The 24990-nt window shown below is 45.7% G+C and overlaps 1 protein-coding gene across 4 annotated transcripts in view; it reads right to left on the bottom strand.

Annotated features, from left to right (window-relative positions):
* Positions 1–1429: 1429 nt before the first annotated feature.
* Positions 1430–24990, bottom strand: part of LOC138488473 (caspase-8-like) — a 596184-nt gene continuing 572623 nt past the window's right edge. For all 4 annotated transcript variants that reach the window (XM_069615457.1, XM_069615459.1, XM_069615458.1 and 1 more), the window contains one exon: positions 1430–7692. In XM_069615457.1, the coding sequence (XP_069471558.1) occupies positions 7512–7692 (181 nt within the window). In that variant the 3' untranslated portion in view covers positions 1430–7511. The remainder of the gene's footprint in view (positions 7693–24990) is intronic.

Genomic DNA, 24990 nt, shown 5'->3' with positions numbered 1-24990 from the left:
CATATATTCTGTCAATCTGTTCTTTGAATTTCCTGTTTGTTTTAGTTTCAATTTGGTTCCGAGGTGTCGAAGAGCCAGGTTTTTAGAAGTTTTCTGAATTCTAGGTGGTCTTTGGCGTTTCTTATTTCTTTTGAGAGGTTGTTCCAGGTTTTTGCGGCTATGTGGGAGAAAGAGGAGCCGCCTAGTTTTTTCTTGACATGTGGTTTTGGTTCCAGGCAGATTCATTCACAATGATGAAACAAGCTACATCAAACCGCACTGGTACTAGCAGTAATTTATGGGGTGGATGCTTTGGGACAGTGGAACTTGGACTGGCTCAATAACTTGGAGGGAGCCACTCCGGACCTGGCTCAGTGTGTCTCCGTTCAGGCCATTGATGTGGAACTGGGACTAACATGCATGGGTGCACTTGTAGAAATCCGATGGGGATTTTATACATTAAAGTCACAAAAGAACCAAAATGTCCACTTTTGACTATTGTTGGTACCACATTTTCCAGCATTGATAAGGATGCACCTGGGACCTATGACCAATATGTAAAGGATCTATTTGCACGGGTTGGTGGATATCGGATTGGGAACAACCTGTATATGGGTTAAGGAATTCACTGAAAAAGTGCACTCATGGGACTGGGGAAATAACTTTGTACATCTATCTAGATTGAAAAAGTACCGCAAATACGCACTCATTTAATACCCCAGAGCTACCTTGACAAGTGCCCGAGCCTGGCAATAGGAGGTTCCTCATGCTTTTGAGGTTCAATCAACTACCAGTAATGGAGATTATGGGAAAGGGAAGAGACGAGACGGGATGTAGACTCTGTAACCAAAAGCATATCTTGGAGTCCATCCGCCATGTGCTGACAGGTTGCCTGGGTGTGGGAAATTTGTAGGAGAAATACTTGGGGGCCCACACGCACTGTTTGGGAGCTATTGGAGGGATTGAATTCTGCAGAAAATGTCAGTTGACATCAGACAGTTAACATATATCTGTATATAAGTTGTGGCAGAGTATCCAGACACTACTGGACACAGTGCAAAATAAGATATATGTGTGTACTCCTCTTAGGGCATATTAATTAATTCCAGTATGAAATATTTATGAATTGTAGAATACAGTAATGACTTAATTGACCGTTTTGGGAAATCTGTTTTTGTATTTTAAATGTAATTGACAGTTAATATGACATTTTATGTACTCTATCATTTATGTACATTTTTAAGGATGTATAATCTGATTTGTTTATTTTGTACTGTCTTGTTATGTGAAGGAATATTGTGAAAAGTTTTTTTTAAACTAAAACACAATTAAAAAAAAAAAAAAGAGAAATCCCAAATTTACTGGGACTTACATTATTAAGTGAATGCTGTAACAGCTTTGCCCAAACAACATTCTGGAACTAAAGGAACCAGAATCATATTTGCCACAATTGTAGTAAAAAAGTCCAATATAACTTTATTTGCAAAATCGAAAAAGAAAATGAATGCTCATTATTAAGTGATCCAAGCTGAAACAAGACAAGTGCGACACATGTGGCTGTATGATGCTACCATGACGTTATGATTAGGTTTGGGCATGTAAAATGAACCATGTAATAATGTTCAGATTAATGCCTACATATCGCTGAGTAGATGTTTCACAAGACATTCAGCAAGACAATCATGTAGAACATGTTCTTCTAATCCTTTCATGGTGACCCGGAAGTGCACTGATTCGATCTGGGATGTTACCCTTCCTGGGCATGTCAAGTCAGATGGATGCCAAACACTAGCCATTAATAGCAATCCTTCATGAAGTGTCATTGAAATGGATTTTATGCAGACTTATACAGTTGATTTCACATATACAAACTTCATTGTGACTAGAATCATTCAAGGCCTGCGATTCACATTTTCCTGCGCATATTTCAGAAAGTTAATACTTTTGACATGCCTGCAGATTTACTTTCTGTGCCTATGGAACTATCTCCCTCCCTGCACTTTCAGGCAGAGAAAAAAAGCAGCAGAATCATAAATGAAGGCAGAATGTCTGGAGCCAGAGCGGTGAGGCTGGAGAGATAGATATAAAACGTAGGTTAGCAAACCTGCTAGCGTCGATCGAATTTCAGATACGCTGAAAAAAAATATATAGTTAGGGCTGTTTGATGTAGCTGGTTTGATCATTTTTAGCAATAGAATGAGACATTTTAATTGGGCTTTTCCACCATCATTTCTGCAGACTTAAAGGTTACCCAGCAGGTTTTACAGTCCTCCCCCACCCACCCAGAAATATTGCAACATTTTCACATATTTATCTATAGATCTGGAATGCATCTGACCAGAACTTCAGCCCAACAAATAAGTGGAATATCAGCCACTTGTACTCCCTTAAACACAGGTAAATACTGCAAATATATTTTAAAAAAATCAAACAAGAATACAAATTCTTCCAACAAAACCTAGAAAACAATGAAAAAATAAGAGCCTGCCCCCGGCTTCCACCAGCACAGCATCAGAGGCATGGGATGTTGATCAGTGGCACAAGCAGAGCAGTGCTCTAATAATATTACTGCCTGAGCCCAAGATGAACTCAAAAGTAAAAATGCATTTCTTAATTTGCATGAATTGATGCAAGAGGTATGGATTACAAAAATTCCCCCTCGGAGTTCAAACATGTTTTTACTTGTCTAAAAATACCCCCATTGGGAACGGCAATTACCTTTACTCTTCAAAACAACGTTTGACTCCCAATTTCAACGGACAGGGAGTAAAATATTCCTACTCCGAAATCTTCTCTTGAGTCCTCGATAACTTTGTGGTAACACCAAGCGCACCCCACCGGCTTAGTCCTTGGCCCGTTTGTGGCTAGTTCACCCCAGTTCCCCATTCTTTATTTTGTATATTTAACACTGTTTAACCATTGAATATAAAATAAAAATTACCCTTTGTACATAGCGTAGCAGATCTCACATCACAAAACAGCGATAGACAATTATCAGAATGCATCAGCCATTATCTGATTACGTGAATTACAAAATATTTGCACTTAAATAGGTATACAATGCTCTGCAAATGTTCATGATTTCGTGTTTAAATGTTTTGAATTTATTATCCTACGTCTATTCAGCAACAAAAATAAAACGAACATGCTCAGCAGTTCTCCAGCAATGCATAGGTTGCGTGCCTCAATCAGAAACACTTGGTTTGCACATTCTTCCCCATTTTCGGAGTGTCATTGGTAAGGAGGGTTCTCACATATGCTGCACATAGAAATAGCCTTTCTCGAGTCTAAGGGGCTAGCTGGGTAGAAAGCTTCTCACCGCTGGCTATGCATAACAGAAGGAGAGTATACAAAATTGAGGTGGCCAGTGCTCCACATAAGATTTTGAGGCGGGAGTATTCGACACCCTATTATTTTGAGTTGGGAGTAAAATGTTTGTTTAGGGAGTACAAAAGGAAGTCCCATTCCCAAGGTGGAGTATTTAAAAAGCAAGTAAAAATGTGTTTAACTGTAAAACAGAAATGTTTTGTAAGAAATAATTCTTTGTACCAAGTTATTTGTGCAAATTAAAAAGGTACATGTCCATGTCTTCATATCCGGCAGTATTAATAATAGAGGTTCTTCCTTTGGTACTACTTGTGCTATTAGTCCAAACATATCCACGAGGCTGTGTTGATGAAAGCAGGGGGACATGCTTATATGTGTTTGTTTCCCATTTTTGTTGTGAGAATTTTTACTTCCTATTTTATGGGAGTGTATGCCTATGTTTAGGCAGTAAAAGCGGCCGATACACCACTTATCTGTAAGACTGAAGGTGGCAATTAAAGGTATTGCAGATTCTTCAGAAATTGGTGAAGGAGTGAAGGTGGAGGGAAAGATATTAAACAAGGAGACTCAATAGATAAGCAGGGAACAGGGATTTGTGGGGTGTGTGACGATTCACTAATGTCCATCACTTCTCCCCAGAGGGGTACCTTTCCCTATGATGTTTGGGAGGTGAGACACCTACCCAATAGTCCCCCTAAGGGTGGTAATATGAAGGAGGACCTCATAGGGAGGGACTCCCTGCCTGGGGACAAGGACGTTCACCTGGGGAAAAGCCTCCCCTGACATCCTATCCCAAAACCCCTTACTCTGGTTGTCTCCTTCCTCTTCCCCAATTGACAGAAATACCATGTGTTATGCCAAGACCACGACTTTCACAAGTGTGGAAAATACTGGGACGAGAAACGGTGGAACAAACATATGGATTAACAATATGCAGACTTCACTAAATACTGTGACAAATGACCTTTGAGAGACATGAACATTACCACCAAAACATTGCAACCTTGAGTTGACGTTGCGCAAGGGTGAAGTCAACCATGTAAAAAGGAAAGCAAAGACGGACTAAGTTAACGAGATCCTGCAGAGATCTAAATTAAGACTTAATAAGCAGGAGCTAAAGGCAGCTCTTGGGTATCCAGCATTAAACAGGGACCAGGAGCCTCAATTGGGGAACAAGGAGCTAATACATAGAATTCAGCAAATCTAACTTTCATACAAGATGCAAACTTATAACTTCTGACATTATGTATGACTCCTTATGTTTAAATTCTTGTTTAGATGTGTCTAAAATGTATTTATGGATTGTCCCAAAAGCATATAATTAAATTCAAATAGGTGCGTTTGTTTGACATTAAGGACTGGCAAGCCAAAAGTAGCCCCTGGTAGCTATTGATTTAAATTTAACCAGACTCTTCTATGCTTCAAGCAGGAGCTAAATAGCTCTCAGCTCCCCTCAATTTCAAACCCTGTCCTGGAGAGCAGCAGAATGCCAGCCACACCTGGGAGATTCAAACCGGCAGTCTTTGAGGCACGCTGAAGCTGTCCCTCAGAAAGGAAGACGCGGAATGCAAGATGTCATCGAAGGATCCAGGGAGCTGACAGGAAACCGACTCAAACCAAGACCATAAGAGTTGTGGTGGTTGCGTGACCGCAGAAAGGTGGCACGTTTAGAGACCGCCAGCAGAAAACTACAGCGGAGCCACGCATAAGTCCACACACAGAACTGGGTGCTTGCGACCCCGGGAAGAACCACAGCTGAACCCCTGATCAGAAGAAGGCAATGGGAATGGCAGGAAGACCGGGTGGTGCCCGGGGCAGTACTCAAGCAGTGTTAAAGCAGGGTGTTTCAGGAGTGATCACCTTCACAGTGGTGACAAAAGCTAAGCAGCAACAATGCCCCCAATGTAATATCCTTTGTCACAGAGGTAACAGAGGTAACAGAGAAATCCATAACAAGCTAGAGTACATTAGGAGTAATCTCCTTAGTCACAGTGGTGACAAAGAAAGTCATGCCAAGCAGGAGTGTCTCAGGAGTAATTTCCTTCCTCACAGTGGTGACACAAACAATCCAGCAGGAGGGTATCAGATGTAATTTCCTTCATCAGAGTGGTGACAAACAAAGTCAGAACAAACAGGAGTGTCTCAGGAGTAATCTCCTTAGTCACAGTTGTGGCAAAAAGTCAAAACAAGCAACAGTGTCTCAGGAGTAATCTCAGTATAGTGGTGACTCAGAACAGAATATAAAGCAAGAGTTCATCAGGAGTAGAAATGCGACATGGACATTCAGAGGTTTGTGGGAAGAATTAAAAAGACTTTGCAAACGTTATGGAAGGAATTGTCAAGAGTCTGTTTGAAAAATTCTTACAGGTTGACCAGAAGAAGGGAGTCATTCTCCTGGTCTTAAGGCATTGGTAAATCAGAACTTAAAGCAAGAGACAGCTGTGGAAACTACACAAAAGTTGATATCATCACCAGCAGAAGGGAGTCAATCTCCTGGTGCGGTGTGACGCACTTGATTGAGCATTGTTTATGTTGCTTAGTAGCAGGGACAGAGTAGTGGATTTGTGACAGAGGACGGTACCTATTTTGCTTTTGACTGACATCCTGACGTACACCCAGGTTTTCCCTAGGTTGGGGCAGGGAAACCCCTATAGACATAGGGAGAGATAGCTTTATCTTTTTCTGTTAATAAAACTTTATAACCCCAAATATGATACCTCCTAGTAAAAGTCCTTACTCCACCTCGCCACAGGTGGCGGAAGAAAAGTCTGGGACAGATTGGGCGAGTATGGATGGATGCATATGGCTGGCATCGAGCTGCAAGAGAAACAAAATATTTTTTAAGACCAGCCCGTGATCCAGCACATGTTTAGATGGCATACGGTACCCCAATTTATTTTAAATAAGGATACAGTAAGGCACTCTACTTGTGTACCATTGTAAGGTCATTGAACGTTGATGTTAATTGCAATATACTTTTTATGCAATTGAGCCGGTTTATTCATTCTAATGCAGTGTCACAACATTCAACCCTTTAATACTTATGATATGATATGGCATTTATAACGCACCTATACACAAGTGTTTATCTAAACACTGTTATACACAATACGTACTCTCTTGAAACCCCTTAAGGGGTTTGTTTGTTGTTTGGGTTTAGTGAGTTTGCTCGTCTTGAATTCCCATAAGAAATCATTAAAGGCTTTAAATACGTGTTTTAGGCTAGATTTGCCCTGTTTCTATGCACTTTGAAAATTAAGTGCAGTGATATCACCTGTTATTACCCAATTTAACGGTACTCCATTGATCAAGCTCATAAGGATGAATAACCGAGTCATCCTTGCTGTGGTTTCATGGCTGCACGTTGATGTGTGAGGTGGGTGTTTAACTCGCTGAGCTACCACGTCATCATAATAACGCCAACCTGAAGGAACCACGAAAAGATAAAAAAACAGAAAGTAGGGTTGATAATAGCGAGCCAAACGGAAGTTAAAGGCTGGGGGGCTGGGGAGTCTCGGGGGTTGGGTGGTGGAATAATACTTGCAAGGGGGAGGGTGGAAAATACAGCTTGGAGGGAAGAGGCGGGGAATATCCTTTGGAACAGCACTCAAAGCGAGGCAGTGTTTTTATTTTAGGTACAAATTGCCATTTTATTTTTCTACTTTTTCTAACATGAAAACAAACGAGGTCTCATTGCAATTTGATATTTGGAATTAAGAGACTGTAGGGACCCTGAAGGAAGTTATATCTTAGAGGAAGATGAAAGAATGCCCAATGATTAGAGCAAGAGGGAGAGTGGAAGGTGTTCTGCCTGAAGTGAAGAAGCAGAAGGGGCAAGGGTCTGGAGAAAATATAATTTGCCACAGTTAGGGGAAGGAAGGGCTAGGAGGGGGCATGGTTGAGAGTGAAAGAAGGAAGGTGATCTTTGTTATGAGGAAAAGAAGTGACAACAATACATGTCTGACACAGAAGGAAGAACGAGTGGTTAATGGAAAGTCAGTATGTTCAAGGAGTGGGTAAGAAAGGATGGGAATGGGGGCTGGGGCTCTGGCTATCAAGTAAAGCCTTAAGAACAAGCTTACAACAATGCCAACATGTCCTCTGTACATCCTTCTGTAGCCCACGTTTTAGCAAAGACAACGAAGGTCCTTTTTCTTTGCAGTGATCCAAACTAGCACCTGAGGTTGTGCACAATAAACATATCCCTAGGTGCTCACATCCATGCTTTCTCCAGCTTCCAGTGTGTTCCTGTCTGGCAGTGGGACAGGGAAGATCAGCTTCTTCCGCAGGGTTGTCCTGAACTCTGGCATCTGCTTTTTCCCCACAAGCACTTTAGATGCTAGTTCCTTGTTCACTTCCGTCAGAATGGTCAGCAGATCCACCCTCCTTAAACACAAAACAAGATATAACGTTACACAGACCACACACAACATGTGCCAAGTGCCAATTTTCATATTGCAACGTGATCAGTGCAGATCTCTAAAATGTACTTTCTAGCACAAGCGACTCATTGAGGAAGCTTTCGGTGAAACGCATGAAAAACCAACTCATGCTATCAAAAAGGAATGCAAATAGAAAAAAGGAATTTGGGTGCAGCAAGTAAATATCTTATTTGTGATATTTTTAAGAGGTTATACAATAAGTACTCTGTTTTCCTCTAAGAACTAGACTTAGTAGCTCAACAGATCTGACAGCACTAGCTAGCTAGCCATTTCTACATCTAAGGTAATTGCCAACTTTACCGTAGATTTCTTTGAATACCATTTACCCTAATGAGATTTCACCAAATATATTTCACCGAAAATAGTAGGGGAAATGGTATATGTGTAATGCATAATAGGTGGGGTGTGGGGTAAGGGTATAAGTTTGGGTACAGAGGGATGAGGGGGGCTTTGGAGATCCCCCCACATTAAAAAAAGGTAGAAAAAGTAAAGAGAAGAGTTTGTTTTTTAGTGAAATGGATTCAGTGAAATCTCCATTAGGAGAAATATATTCGAAGAAATCACATACATCCAATTGCCAACACACACAAAGTCATCCGTGTACGGTCACTGAGCTTCTTTGCAACGTGAATTAAATGAAAATGTGCTAATGGCTCTCCAACACTGTTCAGAGCAGACAACAGAATACACTTTTCATTGCACCAATTCTTCCATAGTAAAAATTCAACACAAGTAGTGCAAGACAGGTTCATGTAATTGTCGTACTGTACTGAAATGCCTTTCACTGGGCTAGGAAATGGTTTAGTTACTCTTAATTGTTGATTTTAATTATTACTTGATGTATCAAACCCCATAAATGGTCGAATTTGCACAATGACGAAAATGTTTTGATAAATGAGTGGGAGAAAGGGAGTTTATCTGACAATTCGTACGATGGGGCATTCATGATTTTCACTTACTGTTTTGTACATCGCAGGGGCAACAACAACCCAAATATACCTCTGGTGTTTAGTCTAAACCAGTGACGTAGCAGGGACCCACAGAGCTGCATTGGTGTGGACGACCCGGTAGCACCCAGTGCAGTAACAAAATGTGGGTGCCCCCCCGCAAGTCATGCTGAGGCCCCTCAACCCAAGCTCGACAACAAAGCACAGGCCACGCCACTCTCCAGGCTGGCCTCTACCACCACGCATGTGCAATGTGCATATTGGATCATGCTGCTGCAGGGGCACCTCACACACTACACTGGGTGAAAGATATATGTTTGTGCTTTAATCAAACCATAAATCTTTCACCTGGTGTAGGAACAAAGGGCTCTGCCTGATTCATGAGTCCTGACAACCAAATGTAGCTCCAGGTTATAATCACTGTAGCTGGCTTATTAAGTCACAAGCGATACAGTGTCTACACTTGTCATTGTGTGAACGGATTCCAAATCCAGGGCGATCTAGGCGTTTTGCAGACACTTTGAAAATGGCGGTTAGTTTTGGTCATAATCGGTTAGAACCTACAGCCACCAAAATAGAATACGTTCCTTAAACAAGGAGCATAGAGTACCTCAGAAACTTACTTATCTATTATTTATTGTCCCCTAGAGAGCTGTGGGAACATAATGAGAGCATTCAGTCTCATGCCTTCTAAATAAAGTCGGAAGAGACGTTTCAACTTAGATACCTACCTACATATGAGAATTCACAACTATCAATACACAGATTTCCTGTTATGTAATCCGATACAGGTAAGAGAAAAGCATAATACCACGGGAAAGAGGGTGAAATGAGAAGGGTCTGAGATAAGTGAACAAACGGTCTAAAACAGATCAATATGTATCTTTATAGATACTAGCATTGGTGTGGAAAGTCTAAAGCCATCCAAAGAAGCTTCCTAATAATTTTGATTCTTTCTCAACGACCGCATCCACGTACTGTATCAGGTAAATCTATATCTGAAATTAGTTCAACAGTCAGACTGTCAATAGCAAATAGAGCAATTATAGCGCACACTATTGTGTGTTTTTTCTATCAACAGTTCACACGAATCAAAGGTGAGTTAGCTTAAAGAAGGGAAAACATTATCTGATCTTCGCCAGAGTCAAGTGACCATCAATTTCTCCTGAAGAATGTCCCAAAATTGAATAGCGAACAGAAACATATTGAGCCTTATCTAGTATAATGGAATGTACTAGAATCTGAATATAAAAGATATACATTGCCATCTTTGAAGCGAACTAGAGTTCCTCTCGTCTCTTGATCTACTGATCCTACTCTCAGTCATATTGAGCTCCATTAAAATGAATAGAATGTCAGACTATTTTTTATAATTTTTATGTGTATTATTCTATGAACTTTAAGATTAATTATGTTGTTTTTAGAAATTGTTTATAATAAAACTGATTTGGTTTCCGGGTTTGAACTGTTGAGTAATCTAACTACTTTCATAATTGTTTGAAACTAAATGTACCAGCCAACTCTCCGTGGCCAGTAATACTATGCACAGTAATGATACCCTAAGAAAACATGTTCCATCTGGCTCTGCCAGTATCCCCATTTACGAGCATTTGCTTGTTGGCTTTGCCCTCAATGCAAGTAAAAATATCCTGCCACTGGAAAAAAACATGTGATTGCTGCTGCACAAATGCTTGCGCAACACCTGCACCACCATTTAAGAATACTCTTCATGTTAACTTTGCCCTCAACACCAGCAAAACATGCAATGCTACAGCGAGGAACCATTTCATTGTTTGGCTGCACAAATCCACCCACCATGTAAGAACACTTATGTTGACTTTGCCCCTAACACTAATAAAACACGTAATGCCACAGTAAGAAAACCTTTACTTGCTGACTGCTCCAGTGCCCCAATCCTCCCCATGTAAGAACGCACACCATATTGGCCTTGCCCGTTATGTGACTATAGAAATGCCATGCCACGGAAAGAAAATGTCCAGCCTGCCTTCCCTTTTGTGCTATGAAGCTCCCATCCCAAAACCTCCTCCGTGTAATAACATTAATCAAGTTGGCTTTGCCCACAAATACCAGTAAAACATGTAAGAAAACACCCATGCTCCAATCCAACTTGTCTGGGCCCCAGCCATGCATGCACACACATTCATACCCATTCACCCAGCTGCCACTCACCCAAAAGCAGACAAATGTTTTAGTTGGAGGGGCATAAACATTTCTTACAAATATGCTATAGCATCCGAGCGTAGTGAGGAAGCCTGAAGCAACCAAAGAGTGTTTGTGCGGAGCGAGTGGTGGTGCCACCCCCAAGAAACATTTTGGAAAAATTGGTTAAAATGGTGCATTATAAAGCACACTTTCTGTGAAAAGAATTGGGTAAAAAACCAGCTAGTTTGCAATTGATTTTGTAGTGTTACTCCAAATCAAAGCTCCAATAGATGCAATTTACCAACAGTGCACAGGGGCAATGCATTTGTATGCCGCCTTTGGCCACAAGATAGGCCAGTATAAAGCATTTTTACGATCGCTGTGTCCATACATGTACATGATGGAGGCACAACATAGGCCAGTATTCCCATGTAAGAATATACTCAGGTTTGCTTGCCAGTAATGATACTATAAGAAAACATTTCCAGCCTGGCTCGGCCAATGTATAGTAGTATCACCATGTAAGGACATAAAAAATGCCATGCTACAATAAGAAAACATGTTCAAACTGGTTTCACCAAACTGCAAGTATAGACATGTAATTACACCTATCATACAAACTATCATAGATATCCCAGAAAAATGACACGCCAAGTAAGAAATAGCTAGACCGGCTACACCAAAAGGTCAGTCTAGCCACGGAATAACACAAATCATGCTTACTTTATCATAGATACCCAGAATAAAATGCCATGCCACTGTAAGAAATGGCCAGACTGGATGTACCAAAATTGCAGTATAGCCATGTTATAAAACTAACCATGCTTGCCTTTCCATACATGCGCGGTAAAATAATGCCACAGTAAAAAATTGTCTACACTAGCTGCACCAAAATGACAGTCTAGCCAAGTAATAACACATAGCATGCTTACTTTATCATGGGTGAATGCAATTATAATTGCCTTAGTAGAGCGCACTCCCCACCTGCCAAAAATCCGCTCCTTGGTAGCCGTCCAGCACAAACACCCAACCATTCACACACTAGTCACTCTCTCATTCATATGCACACCCATACACTCGCTCAATTCACATGTGCACCCAGCCACCCATACATCATACACTATTGCAAAAACATTGAAGGTGGACCCGCACAAACAGAACAAGTGTATTATTTGTCAGTGGGGTCAAGTAAACCTCCGAGAAGGAGGAAGAAGAAGAGGTAAATCTGGATGCGTTTATGGTGAATGTGATTGGGGATGAAGAAGAGGCTTAGTCCAACAGCCCAATAATTAACATTTCAGTGAACAGAAAAGTACTGCACATGATGGTGGACTCTTGAGAAAAAGTGACTAATAGAGAGAGGATTGTTTGAGGAAACGTTAGGAGGGAGAGTGAACGACCTATTGCTGTCTAACATAATGCACAGTGGTTACAATATGGACAGGATAGAGCGGTTTGGATATTTTGAAGATACAGAATCTAAGGGAAGTAAGGGAACTGGAAAGGTGTATGCAACAAAAAAAGGGGCATCTCCGTTAGAACATAGAGAACAAAAGAATGTATACAGTAGATTAGACCTCAACACAGAAGTGCAAGTGCTGCATGTAAATTATGTCTAATATTGAAGGATGGGAGTATTCCAGTTGTGTCTAAATTGCGACCTGTTCCTTTCCTTTTAAGGGAGATTGTGAAGGAAGAATGAAGATTCCCCCTGCTAATAGCGCAGGGAGCTCTTGATTCTATTAAAGACAAGGAAGCGGGCATTAAGCTTCATCTTCTTTATTCTCTACTCTCCAGCAGTTTCAACAAATATAACTTTGTAAACTTTCAATTTAATTTTTTTTTTTCAAACAAACTTCAAATCCCATCAATCCTGTAGTCCCCTAGTCTCTGGCCATGTGACCTAGTCCTTCCTGTTCCTCTGTCCTTCCTCTTCTTTGACTGCTTGAACTGTCCTTTCTCTGTAACTGCGCACTCAACTGTTGAACTTGTGCTGAACTTCCTGCTTTGTACCGGCTCAATCTCTCACATACTAGCTTGCGAAGATGTTCCAGGCGACCTGCTCTGATTAGGGCTTTCAGCTGTTCTTTTGCTCATCCCCTTAAGTCAATAAGAAACAAAATTGTGTATGTTAGGGCAGGAATACACACCCTATTCTGGAAGAAATAGCCATGTTAATTATCAACAGTACTTCACAACATGTATTTCATCATTGCATTCATTGTGTATTCGGGATGGGAATTTAATGCTCGCCTCCTTGTCTTTAATAGAATCAAGAGCTCCCTGCGCTATTAGCAGGGGGAATCTTCATTCTATGTCAAGACGGAGGCGAGCATTAAGCTTGTTCAAAGCTTCTTACTACTACTCCTGCCATCACATTAATAGGTCGGTAGTAAAACGTTCTGAATGTCGTATCACTAGCCCAGTCTGCAGCTTTCATGATGTCTTGTAATGTTGCGCCTGGTCCTAGTGCTTTCGAGGCCATCGCTCCTCTGACTGAGTGTGCCCCGAATCTTGTCATGTCTACGCCTGCTAAACTCATAATGTTTCTGACCCACTGTGCTACGGTGGCTGTTGCTACTCCTCTGTGTGGCTTTCTGCGCGCAATTAATAATCGAGTCGCCCCCGCCGGTCTTAGTTCGGCTGTTTTATTTTCGTATTCCTTTATACATGCCGCTACGCACCATTTCGGGTGCTCCTGCATGTACGGGTATGTGATGGTACTAGAATCAGTTTTAGTTCTTCTGGCTAAACTGAACGTCACGCCTTCCGGCCCGTACGTTCTCCTATTCACTTCTAAGACTCTCACGTCTGCTACTCTCCTGCATGACACCAAGCATAGTAGCATGGCTAGTTTTTCGGACAGCTGTCCTAGGGACAGATACTTGTTGTCGGGCCAGTCCGCAAATAGTTTCAATACTATTGCTACGTCCCATAAAGATTCCTATCTATGCTGCGGTGGTTTCCTGAATCTTATTCCTCTTAGTAGCCGTATTACTGCTACGTTCTCTACCACCGGTACTCCTTCCACGGGTAGGTGACCTCCCGATATCGCAGATCTGTATACCCCTATTGTTCTGTATGCTTTGCCGTCCTGGAGGAGTTCCGCTAGGAAATTCAAGATCTCAACTAGAGGGGCAGAAACGGGATGAATATTTCTCCTTCTGCACCATGTCGACCACTTGCTCCAAGCTGCGTCGTAGCTCCTTCGAGTTGATGGAGCCCATGACTCTGCGATGAGACTTGCAGCTTGTGACGAAATGCCCGGGAGATTCCAGCGTCTCCTGCTATCCTGCACGCCATCAATGGCAGTGTCCCCTTCACTCTCAGACGGTGAGATGACCCAGCTGGGTCCGTGAGGAGGCGTTCTCCTTGGGGCAATATTCTCAGGTAATCTACCAATAGTTCCATGAGTGCTGGGAACCATACTTGGGATTTCCAGATCAGAGCCACCACTATCAGGTCCGCTGTCTCTCTGCGTACCTTTGCTAGCACTCGGTTCATCATTATGAATGGGGGAAAAGCGTAAAGTGTGTGCTCCCTCCAATCTTGTAGGAAAGCGTCCACTCCGGCTGCTGCTGGGTCCAATCTCCAACTGAATAACCTCTCTGAGCGTTCAGTCTGGACGCAAACAGATCTGTGTATATTGGGCCCCAGATCTTTTCCAGTTTCTGAAAAATCATCCGGTCCAGCATCCAGTCGCTGGAGTCTGAGAGATGTCTGGAGTTCCAGTCCGCTACTACATTCAACGAACCTGGTAATTATTCTGCTACCACCGAGATCCCTGATTCTAAGCAGGAATGCCAGAAATCCTTGGCTATTTCTGCCAGCAATTTGAACCTTGTTGCTCCTAAATGGTTGATGTATTTGACTGCCGAAATGTTGTCCATTTTTGGCAGAATACAGGAGTTCACCTTCCCTTTCGTAAATGCCCTGATCGCAAAGGAACCGGCTAGTAACTCTAGGCAGTTTATGTGTAGTTGGAGTTCCGATGCGCTCCATCTCCCTCCTGTCTGGAGATCCCTGCACTGGGCTCCCCAGCCTGCTCTGCTGGCATCTGATTCTATTATCAGGTCTGGGCGGTCGCCAAAGATGGCTCTGCCGTTCCAGGCCTCCATGTTCGCTAACCACCATTCCAACTCTGTCCTGGACTCTTGATCTAAGAGTACCAGCTGGTGGTAGTGTAGGCCTTGTTGAAGATGCCGTATCTTCAGCCTCTGAAGGGCTCGGTAGTGAAATGACCCTGGGAAGATTGCTTGTATCGATGCCGCAAGTAAGCCTACTACTCTTGCTATGGTGCGGAGTGTTATACTCGTTTTGCTGAGACATGCTCTTATTTCTCTCTTTATGTCTCTGATCTTTTTGCTTGGGGGTTCCAATGTCGCCGACCTGGTGTTTATAACAAACCCCAGGAATTCTATCCTCCTCGCCGGAGCCATCTCTGACTTCTCCCAGTTCACTAGGAAACCTAACGAGGTTAAGAGGTGTACTACCCAGTCAGTCTGGTAGACTAGGGTCTCTCTGCTGTCGGCCATCAGTAGGATGTCGTCTAGATATATAATCATGCGAATTCCTTTCCCTCTGATCGCTGCAGCTATCGGCTTCATCACTTTCGTGAATGCCCACGACGCTGAGGAGAGCCGAATGGCATCGTTGCGAACTGCCATAATTGCCCGTCCCAGTCGAATGCTAGGAATGGACGGAAATCCCTCTGAACAGGAATCGTAAGATAGCCGTCTTTCAAGTCTATCCTCGCCAGCCAGTCGTTCTGTCTGAGCGTATCTCTGAGCTGGTGGATTCTTTCCATTTTGAAGTGGTTGTAGGCCACCCAGCTGTTCATGTGTCTTAGATTGATCACTGGTCTCACTTTGTCTTTTCGGTGAACCAGGAACATGTTGCTCACAAATCTTGGCGGCGATATGCATGGTTCGATCGCGCGTTCCTCTGCTAGGCTACTCAATTCTGTGTCTAGCAGCTCTTTCTTGGTCAGTGTCGTGACTACGGGGCGTGGCGCTTGGTCCTTGGTCCTGAACAGGGGTTTCTGTGAATTCTATACACATGCCTTTCACTGTTTGAAGGACCCAAGCGTCGCTGGAAAGCGAGCGCCAGTTTTCCCTGAATATAGCTGTCCTCCCCCCTACTGGCGTATATGTAAAATTTTTCACCTGTGGGGAAGTTTTGTCCTCTTCCCTGTCCTCTGCTTCGTCTTCCTCTAGGGAAGCGGCCTCCTGGGGGAAAAAAGGTATCAGGCTGCCTGGATTCCCAGTATTGGTTTCTGTTGTTCTGAGGCCTTCTGGATGCTTGGTATCGGCCGGTCGAGCGACCTCTGTAGCGACCGGTCCCGCCAAAATCTCTCCCTGGGAAAATTTTCTTCATCGAAGCCTGTGCTTTCTCCAGGGAGGTGTAGGTCCCTACGAACCTCCCCATCTCCTTACCAAAAGTCTCTCCGAACAATAGGCCCTGCGCTGCCTCGCCGGCTTCGTATGACGACAGATCTCCTAGTTTCCGGTAGATTTTCAAAAGGAGGCCTCTCCTGCGCTCTGATGAAATCGCGTAGTTTGCATTTCCTAGTATACATATGGCCAGTTGGGCCCAGTTCGCTAGCACTCCTGGGTCTACCTCCTCGCCTGTATCTCTGGCCGGTTCGGCTAGGTCCATTATTTTAGCTAGCGGACCTGCTGTTTCTCCAGGAGCGGTCTATGCCGTTCTTAGGGTCTTTGTTCGATTTGGAGACGAACAACAACATTTTAGGGTCCAATTCCGGGGCTTCTGCGACTTTGCCCGGCAGGTCTGGTCTTGGACATTCAGCCCTCAGTCTTTGTCTGACCTCCATGTCGAGAGCTTTCCTCAATCTCTGCGTCATGTATTTCGCCACTCTCGGCGATGGCACCCACTCCGAGGATCTCGGATTTCTGATTTCTTCCATTTGGAATATGTCCGCTGTTTCGTCCTCTTCTAGGTGGTGGAGTTTTCGTTGCCTTTTCTTAGGCGGAGGTTGGCTCCCTTCATCCCCTTCATTATCTGCATCCGCTTGAGTGGATGTGGGGGATATCGGTGGTTCCTCGTCTGGGAAGCCTTCTGGGGGTTCCTCCTCTGTACAACTCATATTGTCTTCCCCTGGGTAGGGGGTCCAGAGGCTCGGCACCTGGGAATCTTTCATGAACGCTTCCTTTAATCTGAGGAACGCGTCCGTAGCCTCTGGGGCTCCTGTACTCGCCCCTGTCGGTTGGCCCGGGGGGTCAGAAGAGTCTTTGCTCTTCCGGGCCCTGTTACACCCCTTAGGGTCGTTAAACGTTGCCCTTGTGGACGCGCTTTCTTCCTGCTTGGTGTGTTCTTCCTTCTGGCTCAGGAATAGTTCTATGGTATCTAGCCTTTCTTGTAAAGGCCGCACTCCAAGGGTCACTGCCTCTGTCAGTGAATCTCCCAGCACTTCTTTGAAGCTATAGGCTAGGTCTTCTTGGTAGACTGCCTCCTGCTCCTCTTCGCTCCACTCGAAGTTCGACATTGTGCTGGCCGTTGCCTGAATCAATACCTGTCTCGGTGTAGTGGCTCGTCCACAGATTCACTTTGCTCGAGGCTGCACCTTGCTTATACAATATGTATGTATGCAGGATATATCTTTCCGATTTGCCTGGTAATGCTATATAATCGTACGGCTCTGCTGTCTAAAGCCACGCCCCCGCGCAGGAGGCGTTCGTTATTGGCGCATCCGCTGCGCGTGGCTGCTTCTGCCCGGCTCGCGGGAAGTCTCCCGCCTGCGTAGAGCTCCGCCCTTCCAAGGGTTGGGGCTGCGAACTCGCGCTCTGCTAGGGGGTACGGCAGGCTCCTCAGGTGTCGTGCATTATGACACGGGGTCTCCGAATCTCTTTTAAACACTAAAACACTAACGCTCGCGCGCTCTACTGTACATGTTTATTCTATTATTGTCCACGGTGTACAATTCCATATACGTTAATAAAATAAAACACGTTTTGTTAAGCAAATATTACAGAGCTAATATAAAGAGGTACTTATCTTGTGGAGAGCAGGAAAAGAAGAGGAACGACAGAGGAACAGGAAGGACTAGGTCACATGGCCAGAGACTAGGGGACTACAGGATTGATGGGATTTGAAGTTTGTTTGAAAAAAAAAAAGAATTTAAATTGAAAGTTTACAAAGTTATATTTGTTGAAACTGCTGGAGAGTAGAGAATAAAGAAGATGAAGCTTAATGCTCGCCTCCGTCTTGACATAGAATTAAAGTTGTGTGCAAAGGGGAATCGTAGAAAGCACTGGAGCTGTGGAGTGGGTGTCCCACTACCAGTGATTGCTTGGAAGGACAATGGGGATAAATGACAGTGTGTAGATGTTGGACAGCTGAACAAGTGTGTGGTTGTTGACAGACATCCACTGTAGAATATCACAAAGATGTTGAGTTTGACAGGAAAGAGTCGATGTTCAGCAAATTGGATTTGGTCTTGGAGCATCATCAAATTGTACTGGAGCCAGAATCTCGTTATTTGACAGTGATCATCTCACATGAAGGTGTTTTTCAGTTGCATAGAATGCCTTTTGGTTTGGAGTCAGCGTCTTCGATCTTTCAGAAGGCAATGCAGATTACCCCTGCTTTCTGCGCAGGGAGTATTAATTCTATTAAAGACTAAGGAGGCGAGCATTATGCTTCATCTTCTTTTATTACTACTCCTCAGCAGTTCAACAACATATATAAAACCATGGAAAGTACCCAACAAACTTTCCCATTTTTTTTTTTTTTTTTTAACTACAACCCCCATGAGTCTCTGTAGTCCGTGCTCATTCCACCAGTCCTGATCTCCTTCCTGTACTTAGACTCCTCCTCTGCTTTTACTCGCTCTGATATTCACTCCTGTCCATTAACTGATCCTCGTCAACGGTGCGAAGAATCTTCAGGACTTTAACTCAACTGCCGGTGCGCTCCCGGCCTCCTGATGGTCTCTTCTACAACCCTGTCTTCAGTTATTCTTCTGCTCTTCCACTATGAAGACACAATAATAAATCTTAGGGTGGTGCGTATGTACTGTACTCTCGCATATAAATTTCTCAACAATTTACACAGTACATCAATCGGGCAGGAATTTAATGCTCGCCTCCTTAGTCTTTAATAGAATTAATACTCCCTGCGCAGAAAGCAGGGGTAATCTACATTCTATGACAAGACAGGAGGCGAGCATTTTGCTTGTTCAAAGCTTCCCCAAGACTGTACCAGCCAAACCCTCTGCTGGCTTGAAGTAAAACTCTTTAAATGTACGATCGCTCGCCCAATCCGCTGCTCTCATTATTTCACTCAAAGGCACTCCTGCTCTCGCGGCTGACGAAGCCATCGCCCCTCTCACTGAATGCGCTCCATACGTGTTCACATTCACACCTGCTGCGCACATGATCTCTTTGACCCATCTGGCAATGGTGGCCGATGCTACCGCGTGGTAAGGCTTCCTACGCGCTATTAACAACTGAGTAGTGCTAGCTGCTCTGTTCTCTGCTGTTCTGCCCTCGTACTCTTTAATACATCGAGCTACGCACCATTTCGAATTGTCCGGAAAATAAGGGTAGTGGACTGCGAAGGTGCCTGTCTTAGTCCTCCTGACTATGGAGAATGTAACTCCCTCCGGTCCGAAGACTCGTCTGTTAATCTCTAGTGCTTTAACGTCTGACACTCGTTTACATGAGATCAGACATAATAGCATAGCTAATTTACCTGATAGCTGTTTGAGAGAAAGGTATCTATCTGCTGGCCAGCCTGATAGTAATCTTAGCACTGTCGCCACGTCCCATGTAGTACTATACTTAGGCTCTGGTGGCGCTCTAAATCCTCCTCTGATGAGCCTCACTACCGCGGGATGCTCCCCTGCCGGTACTCCCTCAATTGACATATGCCCCGCTGATATAGCCGACCTGTACACTCCTATCGTACGGAAAGCTTTCCCGTTCTGCAATAGCTGCGCTAGAAAATTTAGAATCTCCACTACAGGTGCTGAAACGGGATGAACACTTCTGTTCTTGCACCAACTCGTCCATTTTGCCCAAGCAGTGTCGTAGCTCCTCCTAGTGGAAGGAGCCCAGGATTCAGAGATAAGCTGCGCAGCCTGCTCCGAAATTCCTGGCAGAGCCCAGCGTCTCCTGATATCCTGCACGCGACTAACGGGAGTGTCCCTCTCACTCTCAGAGGATGACACGACCCAACTGGGTCCGTGAGCAGTCGCTCTCCTTCGGGAAGGACTCTGGGAACGTCTGCTGCTAGCTCCATCAACGTTGGGAACCACACTTGAGACTTCCACAAGGGTGCTACTAATACTAGTTCTGCCTTCTCCCTCCGACACTTCGCTAGAACTCTGCTCAGCATCGCGAAGGGGGGAAAGGCGTAATGTGGACCCCCTGTCCACTCTTGCAGAAATGCATCCGTCCCTAGAGCTCCCGGATCTAGCCTCCAGCTGTAATATAAGCTCGTCTGAGCGTTGAGCCGGGAGGCGAACAGGTCCGTATGCAATGGACCCCACTTCCTGTCCAGCCTCCGAAATACTTCTGGGTCCAGTCTCCAATCGCTGGAATCTGTCAGGTAACGGGAGTTCCAATCCGCTACTACATTCAGTGAACCCGGCAGATACTCTGCAGTCACTGACGTTCCTGACCGAAGGCAAAAGTGCCATAAGTCTTTCGCTAACTCCGCCAGCATCTTGGACCTCGTGCCGCCTAAGTGGTTTATGTACCTTACTGCCGAGATGTTGTCCATCTTCAGCAGCACACAAGACTTCACTCTCCCTCTCGTGAAGGCCTTGATCGCGAACGATCCCGCTAGGAGTTCCAGACAGTTTATGTGAAGCTGGAGCTCCTCTTCGCTCCACTTGCCTCCGGTCTGTAGGCTCCCGCATCTTGCTCCCCAGCCCTGCCGGCTGGCGTCTGACTCTATGATCAGATCTGGCTTGTCTCCGAATATGGCACGCCCATTCCAGGCGTCCATATTCTTTAACCACCACTCCAGCTCTGTAATGGAGTCTTGATCTAGAGGTACCTGTTGGTGATATTTCAGACCCTGTTGAAGATGCCTTATCTTCAGCCTCTGCAGTGCTCGGTAGTGTAGAGGCCCAGGGAATATGGCCTGAATGGATGCTGCTAATAGCCCGACTATCCTCGCCAATGTCCTGAGGGATATTAGCCTTCTCTCTAGGCATATTCTGATCTCTTTCTTTATGTCTCTCCTCTTCCGCGCTGGCAGCTCTAGGGTCGCTTTCTTTGTGTCTAGCACAAAACCTAGGAAGTCTAATCTCTGCTCTGGCGTGGTATCCGATTTCTCTATATTCACTAGGAATCCTAGCGATATCAGAAGGTCCTGTACCCATCTCGTTTGGTATAGCAGCACATCCCGATTTTCTGCTAGCAGCAGAAGGTCGTCTAGATAGATGATCAGCCTGACGCCCTTCTCTCTGATCGCTGCTGCTACGGGTTTCATTAGCTTTGTAAATGCCCAAGGAGCCGAAGCCAGTCCGAACGGCATCGTCTTGAATTGCCAGAACTGTTTGCGCCAGCGGAAAGCTAGGTAAGGTCTGTACTCCTCGAGTACCGGAACCGTGAGATAAGCATCCTTCAGATCTAAACGCGTCAGCCAGTCTCCTTCCCTTAGGGAGTCTCTGAGCTGATGTATGCCCTCCATCTTGAAGTGGCGGTATACGATCCATCCGTTCAGCTCCTTGAGATTTATAACTGGACGCACCTTTTCTTTCCTGTGCACTAGGAACATATTGCTTACGAATTTGGGCTCCCTCGCGCATCTCTCTATCGCCTGTTTGAGCGCTAGCTGCGCGATCTCGCCGTCTAGCCATGCTTGCTCCGCTTGCGCTAGTCTCTGGCCCTGTGGCCTGTGCCGCTGAATCGGGGTTTCTATAAAATCTAGCTGCAGCCCTCTGACGGTCTGCAATATCCAGGAATCGCTTGAAATCATGCGCCAATTTTCTAAAAATATGCGCGTTCTCCCACCTACTGGGGGATACTGAATCGCTCTCACCTGGCGTAAATCCTTGGCCTCGGCCTGATCCCCTGAATCCGCGACCTCTCGGGAATCTTCCTCTGGACGGGAAGAAGGTATCCTGGCCCTTGTTCTCCCAGTATTGTGCTCTGGGATTATGGGGTCTTCTTCCTCCTCGACTGCGACCGGCTGCGCGACCCCGACCGCGGCCGGTCCCTCCAAAAACTCTACTCGGAAAGATTTTGCGGATTGATGCTTGGGCTTTCTCCAGGGAGGCGTATGTTCTGACGAATCGGCCCATCTCCTTCCCAAAGGTCTCTCCGAATAGAAGGCCTTGAGCCCCTTCTCCCGCTTCATACGATGATAGATCGCTGAGTGTCGAATCAATCTTGAGTAGTAGCCCCTTTCTCCTCTCTGAGGCTATGGCGCAATTTGCATTTCCGAGCAGACAGACCGCTCTCTGCGCCCATCCGGCGAGAGCCTCCGGGTCCACTGCTTCACCAGTGTCCTTGGACCTCTCTGCGAGGTCCATTATCTTTGCCAGTGGCCCTGACAGGTCTAAGACCTTCTCCTGGCAGCTTTTCAAGGACCTATCGATACCTTTGCGGGGATCCTTATTCGTCTTTGACACGAAGGTCAGCATTTTCGGGTCGAGTTCGGGGGCCTCTGCTACTTTGCCCGGGAGATCCGGTCGCGGACACTCTGCACGCAGCCGTTGTCTCACTTCCTTGTCTAATGGCTTGCGCAGCCTAGCCGCCATGTACTGAGCTTCTCGGGGGGATGGCTGCCACTCGGTGGACCTTGGATTCCTGATGCTGTCCGGGTCAAACATATCCTCTTGACCATCAGTCAAGTGTTTCTCTTTCCGAGCTCTCTTGCCCCCACTGGGCTGGACCCAGTCTTCCTCGGTCTCCTCGTCTCCTTGTGGGGTCTGATCCTCTCCCTGCTCATCCTCCGAGCCTGGGTCATCTCCAGTATTGTCCTCCCCTGGAGAGGGGGTCATGAGGTCTGGCACCGCCTGTCGTCGCAGATAAGCTTCCTTCAGCTTTGCGAACGCATCAGGCACCTCTGGGGCCTCATCTTCTGCCCCGTCCCAAGAGCCCCGGGGGTCGACAGAGGCTTTCCTCTTAAGGGCTAACTTACTCCCCCCTTGTGTCCCTCTATCAAGGGATCTGTGGGCGTGCGCTTGCGGTCCGTGGTGCTGTCCTCAGGCTGCGAAAGCATAGCTTCCAGCGTCTCTAGCCTTTCTTGAAGGGGCCTGACGCCCTCCGCCACTGCATCAATGAGGGAGCTCCCTAGCACTTTTTTGAAGCTGGCAGCGAGGTCATGTGACTGCTCCTCCTCGCTCCACTCAAATTCTGACTTTTTTTTTTTTTTTTTAATACAGTGCTGTGTGCCAATTTACCTGGATCAGGTGTCCTAGCACGCCCACTGCTCCCTCCTGATGGTATAGAGACAGTATTTTCAGTGGCTGCACCTTGCTTGTCCACAGCTCAGTGGCTCTTGAGAGGTATTCTCTCCTCAGTAGCGCCGGTCCTCTGCTAGAAGCCGTATCGTTATTACTATTAATATATTTTTTCTTATTTTTTTTTTTTTAAAACACGTGAGCCGCTGTGAGTTGCCTTTCTGAGGCACGGAGCTCTCGAGCGATCTGATCGCTATGGCCTGGCGCTTCCCTTGGTCAGGGGAATCTTGTCAAAACTAGCGGCGTCTTCAACGCCGTGTGGTCGCGGAGTTCGAAGCCGTCGCAGAATGTACTGCGCGGCACGTCCGTGGTAGGCTCCTCCCACCCGCGGGTGGGGGCTGCTATGGGAGCGTCGCTCTTCGCGCTCCTCACGCGGTAGCTCCGCCCACCCGCGGGTGGGTGCTACCTGCGAGAGCCGTCTGGCGGCCTCGTACAATTCGCGCGCGCCGGCTCCTCCTACCCGAGGGTGGGGGCCGGCTCGCGCGTGTCCCGCGGCCTCCGCCGCGTAGTTCGCGAGGCCTGACTGAGCCCCTGCGGTGTCGGGTATGCGACACGGGGCCGTCCGCCTCGCGAACCGGCTTCTAAAGTGAATCCCTGAATTCCTGAATCGGCTGCCCGAGTATACGCGAGCCCCCCACGAAGAAACTCGCCTATGCGTGCTATCAATAAACTACCATTTTAAATATGGGATACATTACTCACCGTAATCGTATTTCTGATGCTTGTATCTGCTTAGATTCACATGCTGTGCATAGGCCGACATCTAGTGGAAGCTGCGGAGTATTACAGTTTGTTTTTCGAAGTCGAAAAATGGGCGTCGACACAGGGCGTGCCAGTAATACTATCCCTAGTGTGACGTCCCCTGTACCCATGATCCCTCACGCGTCTAGGATCCCCAGATTGTGTTTTTCCTGACATGAGGTAGCATGAGGAGTAGCGTGAGTACAGATAGTCCAAGCAGATAGACAGAAAGGTAAGACTACAAGCAACCATGCGCCTTCTCTCGGAGGGGAGGAAGGGTGGGTCGCATGTGAATCTAAGCAGATACAAGCATCAGAAATACGATTACGGTGAGTAATGTATCCCTTCTGAGGCTTGTGGAATCTGCTTAGATCACATGCTGTGCATAGATTAGCGAGCAGTACCAGAAGAAGGAGGTGGGATGTGAGAAGGGTCATGAGCAAACAGGTGTCTTAGAACCGCTTGTCCCACTTGTGTATCTGCCTTGGAATGAGTGTCAATGCAGTAATGCTGAGTAAAAGTGTGAATAGAGCTCCAAGTAGCTGCTTTGCAAATGGTGTCAAGGGGAACATTTGCAATGAAAGCCAGAGTGGCCCCAATGCCTCTGGTAGAGTGGGCCCTTGGCGTAAAAGGCAGAGTTTTTTCAGAAAGAGAGTAACACAGCTGTATACAGTTGATAATCCACTTTGAGATAGCGCCCTTAGAGACGCGATCCCCCTCTCTGCCTGTAGCTACGGAGACAAACAGTTGATCTGTTTTCCTTAGCGGTCTGGTTTTATTTACATAGTATAAGACCGCCCTACGCACATCTAGGGTGTGTAGTTTCACCTCAGCTGAGCTTTGTGGGTTTTGGAAGAAAGCCGGAAGCTCGATGGACTGGTTTACATGGAACTTGGATATGAATTTTGGTGAGAATCTAGGGTGTGTGCGTAAAACCAGTTTGTCCTTGTGG

This window comes from Ambystoma mexicanum, chromosome 9, assembly GCF_040938575.1.
Source record: "Ambystoma mexicanum isolate Mex_15411 chromosome 9, UKY_AmexF1_1, whole genome shotgun sequence".
NCBI lineage: Eukaryota > Metazoa > Chordata > Amphibia > Caudata > Ambystomatidae > Ambystoma > Ambystoma mexicanum.
Note: the sequence above shows the minus strand (reverse complement) of the source record. Positions and strands in the feature narration are given on the sequence as shown.